The sequence below is a fragment of the Schistocerca gregaria genome, chromosome X, assembly GCF_023897955.1.
Source record: "Schistocerca gregaria isolate iqSchGreg1 chromosome X, iqSchGreg1.2, whole genome shotgun sequence".
NCBI lineage: Eukaryota > Metazoa > Arthropoda > Insecta > Orthoptera > Acrididae > Schistocerca > Schistocerca gregaria.
In genome coordinates this window covers 506,599,745-506,616,522 of record NC_064931.1, presented here as the reverse complement: position 1 = coordinate 506,616,522, position 16,778 = coordinate 506,599,745, and the positions used below count along the sequence as shown (strand labels likewise).

At 42.8% G+C, this 16,778-nt stretch overlaps 1 protein-coding gene across 6 annotated transcripts in view; it reads right to left on the bottom strand.

Annotated features, from left to right (window-relative positions):
* Window positions 1–16,778, bottom strand: part of LOC126297383 (phosphatidylinositol 4-phosphate 5-kinase type-1 alpha) — a gene marked incomplete in the record, with an annotated part of 309,051 nt that overhangs the window by 189,148 nt on the left and 103,125 nt on the right. For all 6 annotated transcript variants that reach the window (XM_049988111.1, XM_049988110.1, XM_049988114.1 and 3 more), the window contains 1 exon segment: window positions 14,387–14,464. In XM_049988111.1, coding sequence (XP_049844068.1) covers window positions 14,387–14,464 — 78 coding nt within the window.

The window sequence follows — 16,778 nt, the reverse complement described above, 5'->3', positions numbered from 1 at the left end:
ACACTAGATCGCGTGTTGGTGAGGCGAGAGGGAGGTGGAGGTGGAGGCGGAGGGGGTGAGGCGAGAGGGAGGTGGAGGTGGAGGCGGAGGGGGTGAGGCGAGAGGGAGGTGGAGGTGGAGGCGGAGGCGGAGGGGTGAGGCGAGAGGGAGGTGGAGGTGGAGGCGGAGGGGGTGAGGCGAGAGGGAGGTGGAGGTGGAGGCGGAGGGGGTGAGGCGAGAGGGAGGTGGAGGTGGAGGCGGAGGGGGTGAGGCGAGAGGGAGGTGGAGGTGGAGGCGGAGGGGGTGAGGCGAGAGGGAGGTGGAGGTGGAGGCGGAGGGGGTGAGGCGAGAGGGAGGTGGAGGTGGAGGCGGAGGGGGTGAGGCGAGAGGGAGTGGAGGTGGAGGCGGAGGGGGTGAGGCGAGAGGGAGGTGGAGGCGGAGGGGGTGAGGCGAGAGGGAGGTGGAGGCGGAGGGGGTGAGGCGAGAGGGAGGTGGAGGGGGTGACAGGAGGGGGTCGAGGCGAGGACGACACGAGGGGTCGAGACGAGGGGTCGACACGAGGGGTCGAGACGAGGGGTCGAGGCGAGGCCGACACGAGGGGTCGAGGCGAGGCCGACACGAGGGGTCGAGGCGAGGCCGACACGAGGGGTCGAGGCGAGGCCGACACGAGGGGTCGAGGCGAGGCCGACACGAGGGGTCGAGGCGAGGCCGACACGAGGGGTCGAGGCGAGGCCGACACGAGGGGTCGAGGCGAGGCCGACACGAGGGGTCGAGGCGAGGCCGACACGAGGGGTCGAGGCGAGGACGACACGAGGGGTCGAGGCGAGGACGACACGAGGGGTCGAGGCGGAGGACGACACGAGGGGTCGAGGCGAGGACGACACGAGGGGTCGAGGCGAGGACGACACGAGGGGTCGAGGCGAGGACGACACGAGGGGTCGAGGCGACGACACGAGGGTCGAGGCGAGGACGACACGAGGGGTCGAGGCGAGGACGACACGAGGGGTCGAGGCGAGGACGACACGAGGGGTCGAGGCGAGGACGACACGAGGGGTCGAGGCGAGGACGACACGAGGGGTCGAGGCGAGGACGACACGAGGGGTCGAGGCGAGGACGACACGAGGGGTCGAGGCGAGGACGACACGAGGGGTCGAGGCGAGGACGACACGAGGGGTCGAGGCGAGGACGACACGAGGGGTCGAGGCGAGGACGACACGAGGGGTCGAGGCGAGGACGACACGAGGGGTCGAGGCGAGGACGACACGAGGGGTCGAGGCGAGGACGACACGAGGGGTCGAGGCGAGGACGACACGAGGGGTCGAGGCGAGGACGACACGAGGGGTCGAGGCGAGGACGACACGAGGGGTCGAGGCGAGGACGACACGAGGGGTCGAGGCGAGGACGACACGAGGGGTCGAGGCGAGGACGACACGAGGGGTCGAGGCGAGGACGACACGAGGGGTCGAGGCGAGGACGACACGAGGGGTCGAGGCGAGGACGAGGCGAGGACGACACGAGGGGTCGAGGCGAGGACGACACGAGGGGTCGAGGCGAGGACGACACGAGGGGTCGAGGCGAGGACGACACGAGGGGTCGAGGCGAGGACGACACGAGGGGTCGAGGCGAGGACGACACGAGGGGTCGAGGCGAGGACGACACGAGGGGTCGAGGCGAGGACGACACGAGGGGTCGAGGCGAGGACGACACGAGGGGTCGAGGCGAGGACGACACGAGGGGTCGAGGCGAGGACGACACGAGGGGTCGAGGCGAGGACGACACGAGGGGTCGAGGCGAGGACGACACGAGGGGTCGAGGCGAGGACGACAGGAGGGGTCGAGGCGAGGACGACAGGAGGGGTCGAGGCGAGGACGACACGAGGGGTCGAGGCGAGGACGACAGGAGGGGTCGAGGCGAGGACGACAGGAGGGGTCGAGGCGAGGACGACAGGAGGGGTCGAGGCGAGGACGACACGAGGGGTCGAGGCGAGGACGACAGGAGGGGTCGAGGCGAGGACGACAGGAGGGGTCGAGGCGAGGACGACAGGAGGGGTCGAGGCGAGGACGACAGGAGGGGTCGAGGCGAGGACGACAGGAGGGGTCGAGGCGAGGACGACAGGAGGGGTCGAGGCGAGGACGACAGGAGGGGTCGAGGCGAGGACGACAGGAGGGGTCGAGGCGATGACGACAGGAGGGGTCGAGGCGAGGACGACAGGAGGGGTCGAGGCGAGGACGACAGGAGGGGTTGAGGCGAGGAATACAGGAGTGGGCAAGGTGAAGTGGAGGGGTACAGGTAGGGTGGGTGTTAGGGAGAGGGGTAGGCATAGGAGGTGGTAGGCAAAGGAGGGGGTAGACAAAGGAGGGGAAATTAGTACAAATTAAATGAGGAAGATGCTAGATCTGAGGCTTGAGGTTCTTAGCAATGAACAAAATGAAAAATATGCAAAACATATATATCAACTGTGTAGATAGTAGTCAGCATGCAATAATGATAACAGCTGTCAAGACAGTTTCCCAGTGAATTATTAACCAGCAAAGTGAAAGGAAGACCCAGTCAGGGCGGCAGCACCACCATGTTGCAGCCGGGAAACAGATGGGGGAGGAAGTAATAGCATACACTCCAGTCTTCTCACAGGTGGAACTCTACCATGCCAATCATCTATATGCCTATGCTCTGCATTCTTACTTGGACACTGTCACTGCGATAACATTTATTTACAGTGTAATAAGTATGGATCCACGGTTTGTCTCAATAAAGCATTGGGCACTTTAATTCTGATCCTTATTGTGAAAAAACTAATGCATATTTTTTGAAAACATATGATTTCATTCACTCCTGCTGACATGTTGATTCGGCATCATATTAAATGAAATACTATAGCTTGAACAATATTCTTTGCTAGCCTTGCTCTCTAAGATCAAAGCTGTGAAGTTTTCACAAAGATTGTATTATGTTGTATTTTTCACTATATTGCAGAAATTGGTGCCTAACAACACATTTATCCATACTGTCAATCACATACTTACTGTGTGCACTTTGTTCTTCCTTTCGGGCATACACTCGAATCCCACTTCACTCAGCCTTATGTCTCCTCTGTCATAATTTGCTCATCCTCAACTTCATTTTTTTCATGTTCCACCACCTTTTCTGTCAACACTGTCATCGATTTCTCCTTATCACCAATGAATTTAATGAGTTCAACTGCAAGCTGTCACAGTTGCTCACAAATATATTTTCAACAATCACTTTTTGTGATTGTACTGCCAGGTAACAACGTGCACCATTTTTACCTGGGACAGGGTGTACGACTCGTGACATGTTAGTTCCTGCTATCATTGGGTCAACTGTTCACTTTGCTGAATAATTTTAAGCTTTTATTAAGTGAAACATATACATAAGATGGATATATCAACAAAAAATTTACTCTGCATTGAAAAATCTTTTACTGTGCTGACAAAGAATATAATTAAAAAAAAACATAAAGCCTCATTTTATACACTCATCGTCATGATTGTTGCAGCATTGTGGAACAACCCGAGGAATAGAGTGAAACTTAAGGAAAATGCAAAGCAGGGAATAACATGCAAGTGGTTAGTAATGCAGAACAAATACACATGCTGGAGGATCCACACCATCCTCTTAATGGTCAAATGAGGCATATAAATTGAGGAACATGGAGGGGTGAGGCAAACAGTATATTACCATCTTAGAGTTGCCTATCTTTTGACACAGAAGTCAAAGTGCCTTTCCAATCTCTCTAAGTTTCACTCACATTCATTTAGACCTTTTCTAAGCACTTGTTATGTGCACAGTAGTTTCGAATTTACAAACATGATACGTCAATATGACATGACCAAATTAACTTTCCTATCACAGAAATCGGCAGCAGAAATCATTCCATGGAAGGTTTATTAGAGAGGAAGCAGACCTTCCACAAAAGGTCCAAAACAAGTGAAAATATAAAAAAAAATCTGCAACAGAATTATGCCTTTTTTAACATGATACTGAAAAAACATTATGTATGGTAATATGGTACAATAATAGATATATTTCAGATTTTGCAAAGTGTGGCTGTACTGAACAGCAGCTACAGTGTCAGTAAAGTTTTGGGGAATAAATTTACACCTTACTTCAGCACATTCCAGGTACCGCTTAGAACGTGCAAGCCTTATATGGACCACATACTACTATTTCTCTGGCCCAATCATGTGTTATGCATGAAGCTGACTGTATATACTAAATGAGTCAGGACCCGTGCTTCAGAAGCCCTGTCTTGGACATATCATTAATAGAAGGATACATTACCCTCGTTTAGACTGAACTTATAATTGGGAGGGAGGGGCGCAGGTGTCCACCAACAAACTTTCAGAGTAGTAGTCCAGTAAACATGGATTTTAAAAGTGCATACCTTACAAGATATGAGCATTTGCTCATCTTAGCTACTGTAAAATGCACCTCTTCTACTGAACAACTGCTCGTAGCTTTTAAGGTACTAAGTTTAGAGTCCATGTTTAATGGACTCTTTTTTTTCCCAAAATATGGAAAGCAAATAGCATTTGGTAGCAAAGATGAACAAGTGCTCACAGCTCTTAAGAGGTGCATTTTAGAACTATATTTACCAGACTTGTTTCCTTGTTTTAGTCCTTACCATCACATCAGAAAGTTTTTTGATGGCATTCTGGTTCACCCTGTATATATAGGTAGCGTTCCCTTTTGTCAGGCAACACATGTTCGCTTTAATGTCATTTAATGTATCATGCCACAAGAAAGATAATACAAGTCTTAGGAAAGACAATGATATATAAAAGCATTATGTAATCATTCTTTGCCTATCCTCGTTTACAACTGACAGAGGATGTTTGAAGTGTTTACATGGAACCTGAATAGTTTCATTCTACCGGTTTAATTGTAATTCCCTTTTAAAAAATTACATTTGTGTTGACTTTGCTCAAAGAAAGCAAATATGCACACAGTCAGTTCCCTTTTAGTGTTAACTGGGGTACATCCGGACCCTTCACATGTCTTCTTATATTAGTATTCTCCATGGACAGTTCAAACCAACAGAATGTAGTGATGGTCCCATGATGTTAACAACACATGTATGTTCAAAGTGCAAGGACTATTTTCTGTTAACAGCTGAAGCAAGAAGTTCACAAGCAATCCTCATTAACATGCTTTTAAATATGGTGACATCATAAATTAATAGGTGTGGTGTGTTGTCAGAGAGAGAGAGAGAGAGAGAGAGAGAGAGAGAGAGAGAGAGAGAGAGAGTCTGTGTGTCAAAGAGAGTGGTATTTTCTGTGAAACACTACCAAAACAGTGAGTAGGCTATGACTGTGAATTACTCTGGTTTCTTGATTGTTGTTGCCTTTTGTCACATATTTACATTAACTTAAGATGTTTGATTTGAAATATGTCGACATGACTTCCAAATACAAAACCCTTACTTAACTGCTGAGTTTCAGGGTCAGTCAAGATTTCAATTTTGGATCCATCTCTTTGAACTCCCCAGAAATTTCCTTCACAAACCAAAACTAATCTCTGTTATTGGGGACCAGGAGCTAAAAGTACACAAATGGTTTTCATCGGAGATCAAAATCGTTTTACCACACAAACTACCAAATTTAGACCCTCTCCATCTTTTTCATTAGCTTTTCTAATTCCTCATGAGAAACCGGACAGGATACCTAGATGGCTACAACTCCATCCATCAGATACAGTTCCCAAGCATTACATAGGTCTACTGGTCATCCACTTTCCAGGAGAATTGGTCATTATCTGGCGCAAAGTAGTGAAAGACATGAACACAGTGGGGACGGGGGATAATTAAACTGTCACATTTAATTGTTTCTGCAAAACATTTGTGAGAGTGACAGCATATGCCACCAAGTTGTCAGGTGGATGAGTGATGTCCTTGGTGAACATAACTTGCATTTTTTAAATTGATTTTTGAAATGTTTCTTAGTATTTGTACCACAAATCTCTGATGCCATTGTTAGGGTCTGTTGCATGATTTCTTTCAACAAAATTCCTTTCTGGTTTTACAACACCACAGCAATCATTGTTTGATTTTTCTGGTCTTCTTGTACGAATGAGTGCATGTACACTCCTTTCCCACTTTATTTTGCAGTGATAAACTGAACAAATTATCTATCTGAAGTCACAATTACACTGAACATTTTTATCACCACTTCCCCACAACAGGAATAAAGTGACTCTGAAGGTAAGTACACTCTTTGAGTTCTCTGGATTTTGGGCATTTGCTTTGGAATACATTATACATTGAACTAAATGGGAAAAAGCCTCCGTGACACTGTGATACACAGCAATCCTAAAACATAATGCAAATTCCCAATTAACATTTCAAATTCTGAATGAAATGATGAAATTCTCACAACATGCCATATTTATGTCTACTGGTTACTCAGTTTTAGGGGTAGGTGTGTTTAAGGGACTAAACAGTGATGTCATCGGTCCCTCCTTCCCAGTATAGTCCATGTGGAGTTAATGATGCCAGACAGAAATTTAATATAATTGTGATAGTATGCAGCAGTGGCAAAAGTAGGGCAATAATATCAATAATTGTGCATAGCTGAACAGCATAACCTACCCTAGTAATCATACTGTGGAAAGGGAACCAACAATTTGAATTACAATTCGAATTGGAATTTGAACCATGAATCATTATCTTCTCACCTCAGAGGTGAAGGCTAGGTTAAAGGCTTGTTGGAATATTTCTGTGGTTTGAGTAGTATTCACTCTTGATGTTGAAGCACTGAAAGCAATGCTGATGTCACAGATGAATAATAATTTAGAGTTTAAGTACACTGCTCAGCAAAACTTAACGATGAGCTACATAAAATAACACAACACATTAACTACTCAGTGGAAATGAATTAGAGTGCAGAAGTATGTTGCAAAAGGTCTCCCAGTCATGAACAGAAGGTTGGACATCACATCGCATGAGGCCAACATGACTGTAGTGCTATACAGGGCTGGGCTGGGCCCGTAACACAAAGAAGTTGAAGGAATGGAAGAGGACAGACTGTGTGTGTGTGTGTGTGTGTGTGTGTGTGTGTGTGTGTGTGTGAGAGAGAGAGAGAGAGAGAGAGAGAGAGAGAGAGAGAATCAGCAAGCAGTTACAATGCACTGTGGTGGTGGTCTTCAATCAACAGGGCCTGGAGACTACATATGGATGATTTCACATGAGAAAGGGTCATCGTCAAACTGGAAGGGGGACAAAGTGTGATGAGTGTAGCTCAGGAGTTTTGTATTGCTCACAGCTTTGTTTCATGTGCATTCCAAACCACGAGCACTGCTGCCCAAAGGAGGAGGAAGTGGTTGGTCAAAGCCAATTATAGTAGCAGATGAATGCTACACTGTGCAACAGGTAAGAAAGGACACATATTGAAAAACGCGTGAAATTGCAGCCACATTTAACAGGACTGAAAGGCATGCAATCTCATACTCCACAGTGACAAGGTGACTGCATGATAATGGTTTCATTACCCTATGACCAGTATGTTGTGTTTTTGAGATGGCGCCAAGTGCATTGGGACTAGACCAAAAAAGAATGGGATTATGCACTCTTCTTGAATGAGAGCAGATTCAGTCTAAGTATGATTTTGGACTTATCCTCATATGACAAGAGGTCGGAACACGTAATGCACCCCTGAACATTGTTGAACATCGTCATTTTGGTGGTCAAGGTAATCACGGTGGGGGAAGGAGTAATGTTGCATGTTCATATCTTTGAACACATTACACTCACCAGTCAATGTTATTGTGACAATGTACTCCTTTGCAATCAGAGAATGGACTGGACTGGCCCATCTGCTCCTCTTGACTTAAATTCCATAGAACACATGTGGGATGCATTGAGGAGACATACTGAAATACATTCACATGCACCACTGACGACCCAGCACTTGTCAAAAACACTGGTGGAGGAATGTAATGCCCTACCAAAACAGCTCCTTACCAACCTCGATGCCACCATGGAAGCATATTGCAGAGAAAGAACAACCGCCTGTGGCTATCACACAGCCTATTAAGAACCATGTCCTGTCTTTTTTTATGTTCAGGGGGACAACATAAATCATGGTGACTTCAGTGTAATTATTATCTTCAAATAAAAGTTTAATTTCTGATTGTCTCGCTGCGTATTTCTTTCAGTGACCTGCACTATACTGTAGCAGTTCTTCCTGTGTATGGTCCAAGTTTCATCAAGCTATGTCACTTCTCAGTGACATCATGCAAAAGTTACTTTCCTTCATCAGTTTTACACACCAGTGAATATGGGTCATGCCGGTATGCAGGTCAGAGGTTATACATTGGTTCCTCCAGAGTTCAGCTGCAAAAAGTGACACTCCACCTACATTTGATTCCCTGTCCACCTGATGTAGGACTAAAACAGTAATGTAATGTAAAATGCCTTCTAACAGGGATATTCACAACAGTAAAAGTGAGAAGGCTAAAAATGTAATTAACATTAGTGGGCTCAACAATAGTAACATAAGGTGACGGAGATAATCAGGTCAGTTGGAGGGTTGGTGCTGTCAAGTGTCTCACAGGGCTCAGCATGCAGAAAGGGCGAGGATGGGCAGTCCCCTACCCTCCGTATAGTCAATGGATGGCAGATTGAAACAGAATCCATGCTCTCAGAGAAAGCATGAAAACTATTCAGCTGTTATCAACTAGTATAAGGAATAAGGATTCATTGCGGTCTTTCTTTCATAGGACTGCTTTATTAAGGGGCATTCCTAAACGTGCATAAGAAGGATGATCAATATGGCTAGCAACCTCCACGATCAACATATGGCAAGAGACACCCCAATCACCCCTGCTCTACCCTAAAAGCACTTTAAAGAATTATATCAGAGAGTAAAAACCACTTGTAGAGAGGTAACAAAGAACTTGTTCAACTGTCATTATGTTGTGCACCATTAGTAGAGGCGAATAATCTGGAAGAATGGTGTGGTGAGGCAGGAAGTGGGGGCATTCCACCTGGATGTGAGTTAGTGTCTATAAGGCTTCAAAATCACAACATAGTTGTGGTTCATTACAAAAGAGGAAACCACAGTTGATCTGGAATGACCAACGTAAAAGCAACACAGAATAGTGGATTCCCTCTGGGAGGAACAGAGGAGGAATGCCTTGACAGTGTAGAGTTTATTAGAGGGGGCAGTAGCCCACCAGATGATGTTCCACTGCAGAGTGAGTAGAGGTCGTATTTGCACACACAAACCTGTAGCTGGGATCGATAAGTGAACGTTGGAAGGGCACTAACTTCTCTAGCCAAATTGTAAGCCAGTTCATTCCCTGGGATACCCACGACTTGGAACTTAGTGGAAGATAACTAAGCAAGAAGTATGACTAAGGTCAGAGAGAAGATCATGAGTGTAACACCAACCCTGAGGGAAACCATGCTCTTGAACCCATAAAGAGGTGAGCAACATACAATCTCTAACCCAGAATAATCAATGGAATAAAAACTGACAAATGAAATTCAGTAGGGAGTCTCAAACGCCACAGTCATAGAGGGTAAGTAGAATGTGATGTCATTAAGCAATGCTGTATGCCTTATGGAGATCAAAAGAGACTGCAATGTGATGATGGTGTTTAGAAAAAGCCTGTCATATTGCTGCTTCCATCCTAACCGCATGGTCAGATGTGGATCATCCACCTCAAAAACCACACTGATCAGGAGACAAAATTTCCCAATTAGACAACCCAGCATAATAATCATACTACCATTCTTTCAAACAGTTTACAGACCACAAGGCTAATCGGCCTGTATCTGTCAACAGACATTGGGTTTTACCCTAGTTTAATAACTGGGGTGGTGACACATTCTCTTCATTGTAGATGAAAACAACTTCTGGTCAAATACAGTTGAAATGCTGAGTAGATGGAGCCTGTGAGTCGCACTCATATAACGATCATTTGGTTATGAATCTAATCAGGGCCTGGGGCCTTATCATGAGGCAAGTCAAGAGCCTGAAGCAGTTCCCTGTGAATGAAAGGTTTATTATAGTTCAGGGTTACTGGGGGGGGGGGGGGGTTTAAAGATGGGCATTATTTTGGGAGAATTCATTGCAAATTGGCTAGTGGTTGGTAATGTTTTACCATACCACAGAAATCTAACTGCTGATAACAAAATTCATCTGCCATCTGTTAAACATGTAGCCACCACAATGATAAATTTAAGGACAAAACAGTAAAAATGAAGAGTAAGAAAGAGTGGTTATCTTATAAATGATTCAAAGACAGAATATCTCTACATTTGGATGAACCAAGCCAATCAGACAGGCCCTATATAAAGAAATATAGCTGGAAGCAGATTCCCTGAAGGGATCAAACACTGTACAGACTGGCAGCAGGACCCCCCACCTTGTCACATGAAAGTCAATGAAAGTATCCAAGACGCAAATAAGTTTTACTAGAGTGTGCACAAGTGAAATAATCATTACATTAAGTTCAAATTCCAGATGTAGATTGATGAGAAGCAAATATCTTGTGAAGCTTGGTCATATCATTCAAAACAATGCTCAATTATGGTATGTAAAACTTATTGATTTTGTTCCTAGTGAAAGAAGGCCAGTGAGCAAGATAGGAAAAAGATAGAGGGGTTGGGTTGTTTGGGGAAGAAGCCCAGACAGTGTGGTCATCGGTCTCATCGGATTAGGGAAGGACGGGGAAGGAAGTCGGCCGTGCCCTTTCAAAGGAACCATCCCGGCATTTGGCTGGAGCGATTTAGGTAAATCACGGAAAACCTGAATCAGGATGGCCGGACGCGGGATTGAACCGTCGTCCTCCCGAATGCGACTCCAGTGTGCTAGCCACTGCGCCACCTCGCTCGGTAAAAAGATAGAGGCTGTAGCTTCACAAGGATCTGTTCCAGATTGGCACACAGAAAAATATGATGCAGAAAATAGGGATAAAACACAATGGAGGCAGAACCTTGTCTTTCCACTCAGTCTCCTGTATTTGATCACAAAACAATAACAACAGAACAGGTAGGTGTGTGTGTGTGTGTGTGTGTGTGTGTGTGTGAGAGAGAGAGAGAGAGAGAGAGAGAGAGAGAGAGAGAGAGAGAGATGATCTAATCGATATATGCACCAGTCCTGGTTGCTGCCAGAATTATGATCCCAATCCACTTTGTTCCTCAGCTCAATATATTTAGACATACTGTTAATGGGACATGTCAAATGAGCATGCAAAATCCATCACAGGATGATTTAAAATAGCTTTGGTTGGTAATTTGGTTCATTTTGCTGTTCATGTGAGTGTGGTTGCAACTGAGTAGCATTCTACTACCCACTGCAATAGTCTGTGAGCAACAAGTAATGATCCTCTCTGGTTGTAGTTGCTTGTTGTCAACACTGCCCTTATCCTCTAGAAATACTCCCTTTAGTTTGAAAGTTAAGATCACAATTATGCACTGCATTTCATGAACTCCAATGTCACTTTCCACCTCATGATGTGACTGATCATGTTCTAAAAACTAATGACTCACCACACAGCATATTCTGTTAAGTCATGAAGTTGGGGAACTTCACCACTTTATTCAAAATTAAGTGAACACTTTCATCAACCACTAACAACTCTGGTCTACAAATACTTGAAATATATCTCACTTATAAGTAATGCTTATAACTGACAAGTCTAAGTAAGAAGATAACCTTCATTCTCCCTCTTTTATAATGCTGAACTGCTCAGGCAAACCATTCTTCTCAGTACTTACCAGGTTATCCCCTTAGCATTTTGACTGATATATACTATTGGAATCACCACTGATTCCTTCAGCCTCTTCCTCCCAAAACAACTATCCTTGAATGTGTCAGAAAAGTACAATACTCTGTGTGTGCGTGTGTGTGTGTGTGTGTGTGTGTGTGTGTGTGTGTGTGTGTGTGTGTGTGTGAAAAAATAATGGAAGGCCTATTAACCCTTCGACCGCTACAGATGTGTTCCCTGCATTCCTCGCTGAGCACAGCTTTGTTGCTGCTATACTCCTAGCCCATTGCTACTACCTGTGTTGAGAGACAGTGTCCCGACCACTATGAAATACTTACCACCTGAATTTAACACAACTATTACGTGAAAAGGTTCGATTTTTGCACACCTTACAGTCCGATATCTTTACTGAATAAAGGATCAAATTTCTTTCCGTTATTTGCCCTAGTTACTCTGCTGGGTCAAATTAAGTAAAATATCCATAAAATTTTGAAGAGTTCACAGAGGCAAAAACACACTGCGTAGCCTTTGTTTACAGTTGATTTTAGCTTGTACATTGCTGTATATGAAATGTAGATAAGATATCAAAATTTTATTTAAAACTGAGAGCACAACAATATCTCATTTCATTCTCAAGATACTGGTTTTTATATCTGGCAGACACCTGTGCATGGTGTGCCCAATTCCACTCTTGCACATAGGGAATCATGTCATCATAAAAATCGACATATTTCATAAACTGTTCAAAGTAGCAAAATGAGGTTTTCTGCACATGATGACACACAATGAGGCATGTATGTTGTATGATAAATATTCAAAACTTTTTGATTCACCAAGATAGGCAAGTAACTTATTTGCAGTACTAAGAGGGTCAGCAGAATGGGATGCATACACACATCGATAGCGCTTAAGAAAAACCCAGAGGCCACATTTGAACATGCCCTCTGCACCTGGGGAGTGGCATAGCATGATGAGTTAAACTGTCCACAGCAAAGGGTTAATATAACAATATATGAAAGTTACCAAACTCATTGGTTAAATTTGCAAGTACAGCGAAAATACGCCGCATAACCAATCCTGCAATAGATAATTAGCAAATGTTTTGTGAGAGTACTGAAACAGAACTGCATATTTCAACCAAATGCTTTTAAAAATTACAGTGTTAATATAATCAGGTTCAATGTTATCCTCCTGCTTTCACAGATGCTGGGCTAACAAGTGTTCCATTGTATATAGAGCATTCAACAGAAGTATGACAGTGTATCAGAAATCATATTCACAATCCTAGTGATCATCATCAGTGTGGACATTTTTGTGCCCTACTTAGCACGGCACTCTTGTAAAGAATTCAAACACCTACTAAAAGAATCAACTTTGCATTTCAGTTTTTATTTAAGAAAATTGTACGGAAATTGTAGCAAACTATAATCATACTATGCAATCAAGAAGCTGATGCATGTTTTTAATTATCTAAACACTGAATCTCAAATGACTTAGACAATCTAAAATTTGTTCAAAATGTTCCTTTTGAGACTGTTCACATGTCATTAATGCCTAGAATAGGCTGTTCCATCTCGAATGCCCATGTGCGCGCAGCCAGGCATTCGCAGGTTGCAGCGGACAGTGCGAACAGTCAGCAGCCGAGCTGTAATGTGCACTCTGTACAGCCCCGGCCTTGTCGGCAGCTATATGCATGTGGTTCGCATATGTGCAGAACTTGCAATAGAGAGCTATCTGGCAGGTAGCTTATACTAGTTGCATATGCAGGTGAGTGGGCTGATGGGTGCCCCCATGTGCCTACGCCCCATGGGGCAGTATTGGAACAGCCTAATCTGAAATAACTTATAAAACTGTTTCACAATTCTTGCAAATATTTTTATAAAATCTCTCATTTTTAGAAGTTTTTAATTACATGAGAAGTATTTAAGGGAACTTAGGAATCAAAAATGAAGCTCACACAAAAATGTTCATAAATTTAAAAAATCTCTTTCTGGCAATTGATGTAGAAGAAATAAAATATCCTGTGATTCTAATAAACCAAATGCAGTGAGCTCCTGTCTGAAATACATCACAGTACAAGCAAATCACTGAAACAAAATAGTTTCATTCATTTAATGAAGAGTTGCACATTTCCATTTATATTTATTACCCTATTTCTTACAACATATGCAACAGAAACAACTATGTTGTTTCTTCGTATACGAATAAAGATAACTCACTTCAGGTTAATGTACACAATCATCACCTGATATTTTTTATTTTTATTTCTATGTCAGAATTTCTTCAATCAATGAGAAATAGGACAAGTGCTTGCCACTCAAATGTGAGAAAAACGAGACAGGTACCTGACAAAAAAAAAAAACTTGCAAAGCTGGAAAATTTAAGATTTTGTAAACATACACTGCAAAAAACACATGGAAGTATTAAAAAAAAGTGTACTTTCAAAATTTTGTTACAGAAATATTTATAAACAGGGAACCCACATCATGAACTCTTAAAAAATCTCCACAGTATAACTACCTCATAATTCCTTTTATCTGACTTTTTAATTAAAGAATGAAATTAAAAAGATAAATTTGACAATATTCAAACTTAGGGTGATATTTTTAATATTTTAGCAAAATGCATTGCATCAGACATTCAGTTACTTATTGCCAGAAAACAATATACTTACCACTGGATTCTCCGTGTTCATCCTGAGAACGTAATGGTCGAGAGATACTCTTGCGTTTAGAAGGAGAATGTTTCAGTGCTGAAAGAGTATAAGACATGCATAAATACATAACATTTTTGCCAAAACTTTTGATATCTGGTGGTGCGACAAAAATTTAATTTAAGATGCAGTGCTGTAAATACTTCATAGTACTTTGGAAAGAACAATTTATGTCCCACACAGTTTTTAAAGTGGGTGCACACATAAGAATGAAATATTTGGTATATATACTTTCTGATTTCTGCCACAACGTATATTAACACTACCTTTTCTTTTGGGAACTGATTTGAAAGCAAATGAAATTAGACTTCTAAATCCCTTGATGTTCCACCCTATGTGAATGTTCACATACAAAGAAAATAAAACCCCATTTAATGAAGATAAACCAAATTTGTACCTATTAGATGGCAAAAAGAGTTACACTTTCCTCAGTTCTCACATGAAGGATGTAGACTAACACATGAGAAAATCTGGGCTATTTAATCCCCAAGTTATTTTCATTCTATTGCGAAGGTATTGTTCTCCAGTTTTATATAAATATAACTGTATCCGAGACTGCAATCAAATCTGTACGGTTATTGGTAATGCACAATCATTTTAACGATAACTGCTTCTTGTAGACTTTTCCTGTATCTGCTGTTATTATCAACAGTACAAAAATTAAAAAGAAGAATATCAAAGTCATCAATCTTCATCACTCAATGTCATTACCAATACATAACATTTCTGCTGACAATGACAAGTATTTGCACTATGATACAGGAAGTACTGTGTTTCCCTACAAAGCAATTTACTATGAAATTATAGTTCCATACAGATCATCAACAACAAACTTCAGGCATAGTGAATTTCTTTTGTGATTTTCTAATAGAAAGGCTACTGCGCACCTTCCTAGCAGCAACTGCAATGTAAAAAAAGTATATTAGAGATGAAAACAAAGAGAATGAGGGTACACAGTAGTCCAAGCTATTGGAAAATGGTGAAAGCTATTTCCAATTTCAAGAAGGTCATCAGAGAGATGTGCAGAACTACAGACTATATATTTTTGACAATCTGCTTTAGAATTATGTAATACATTTTATGCTTATGTATTATGATCTTTGTGGAGACTGAAAATCTCCTTTGTAGAGGCCAATAACACTTCCATGAACAGTGGGCTTGTTAAATTGAAGTCACATCATGCAAGAGATCCAGGTAGCAGAAAATGACAATAGCCATGGTGGTTTTCAACATCTGGAAGATGTCTGATCTGTTCCTTTCTATAGTTTACTGAAGAAAATCTACAGCCGAAGAAAACTTCACCAGTTTTGTGACTGATTTGAGAATATCCTCACAGATAGAAATCAGACTATCATTTTTTAATGCAGAGAATTCATCAAATATGTAAGTAATTTTGGGCGTACCCAAAGGCAGTTTTATACCATCATTACACCAGAATCTTCACTAGGCTGAATGCACAAGATAAGGCTTTGTACAGGGAAGCTGCAATGACAGAATATTTTAGTGTAATACAGGAGAATCTGTACCAATCAACCTTTGGTACAAGGAGTGGCAGTTGACCCAGAACATAGATGAATGCATATTGCACACTGATGTTAGAAAGCCCCGTCAATGTTCCATTACACAATTAGGGGATCAATCACTAAAAAAGGTAAAAATGTAAAGATCTATAAGTGTGCATCGTGAGTGACATTCCCCGTCAAGTCCACATAAGCACCAGCCTTAGGAAAAGCACTGAGAATCCTACAGAAATGTAATTTACATAATAAAAGGGTGACAAAATTCTCATTTCACTAATTTTCCAGTACTACTAGTCAGACAAGGGCACTTACTAGGCAGGATTAATAGAGGTGACAGAGAAGATCCAAAAGAGAACAGCACTTCCTCTTTTTTGACAACAAGAGTATTTCTGTCCACATAAATCTCTCAAAACTGCTACGATGGTCAAATCTAAGTAGTTTGAGCTCATATGGAGACTGACTGACAGTTGTTCTTTCTGTGTAACGCATCTAGTTTTCCCTGCCAATCTGACATACACTAATTTTAATGCAGTTTTGGTTTAGGCCTTAAAAGCAAAAAACTGCTTCATGACCACATAAAAATTGTTGAAGAACATCAAGGAAAATATAATTCTCTCTTTGGTGATGTTAACATTTTTCCTTTTCAGATTATTGTGATACAGTTTCAGCACTTTGGCATGTAAGCAGGTAAGTGCGCTATTTCAAAACACGGTTCCCATTTGCTATACATCTAATGATTGAACAATTTCACAAATTGGACAAATCACTTTGTTTACACATACATTATAGAATGAAATACATACAGATACTCAACCTTTCTCCCCCTTTATTTA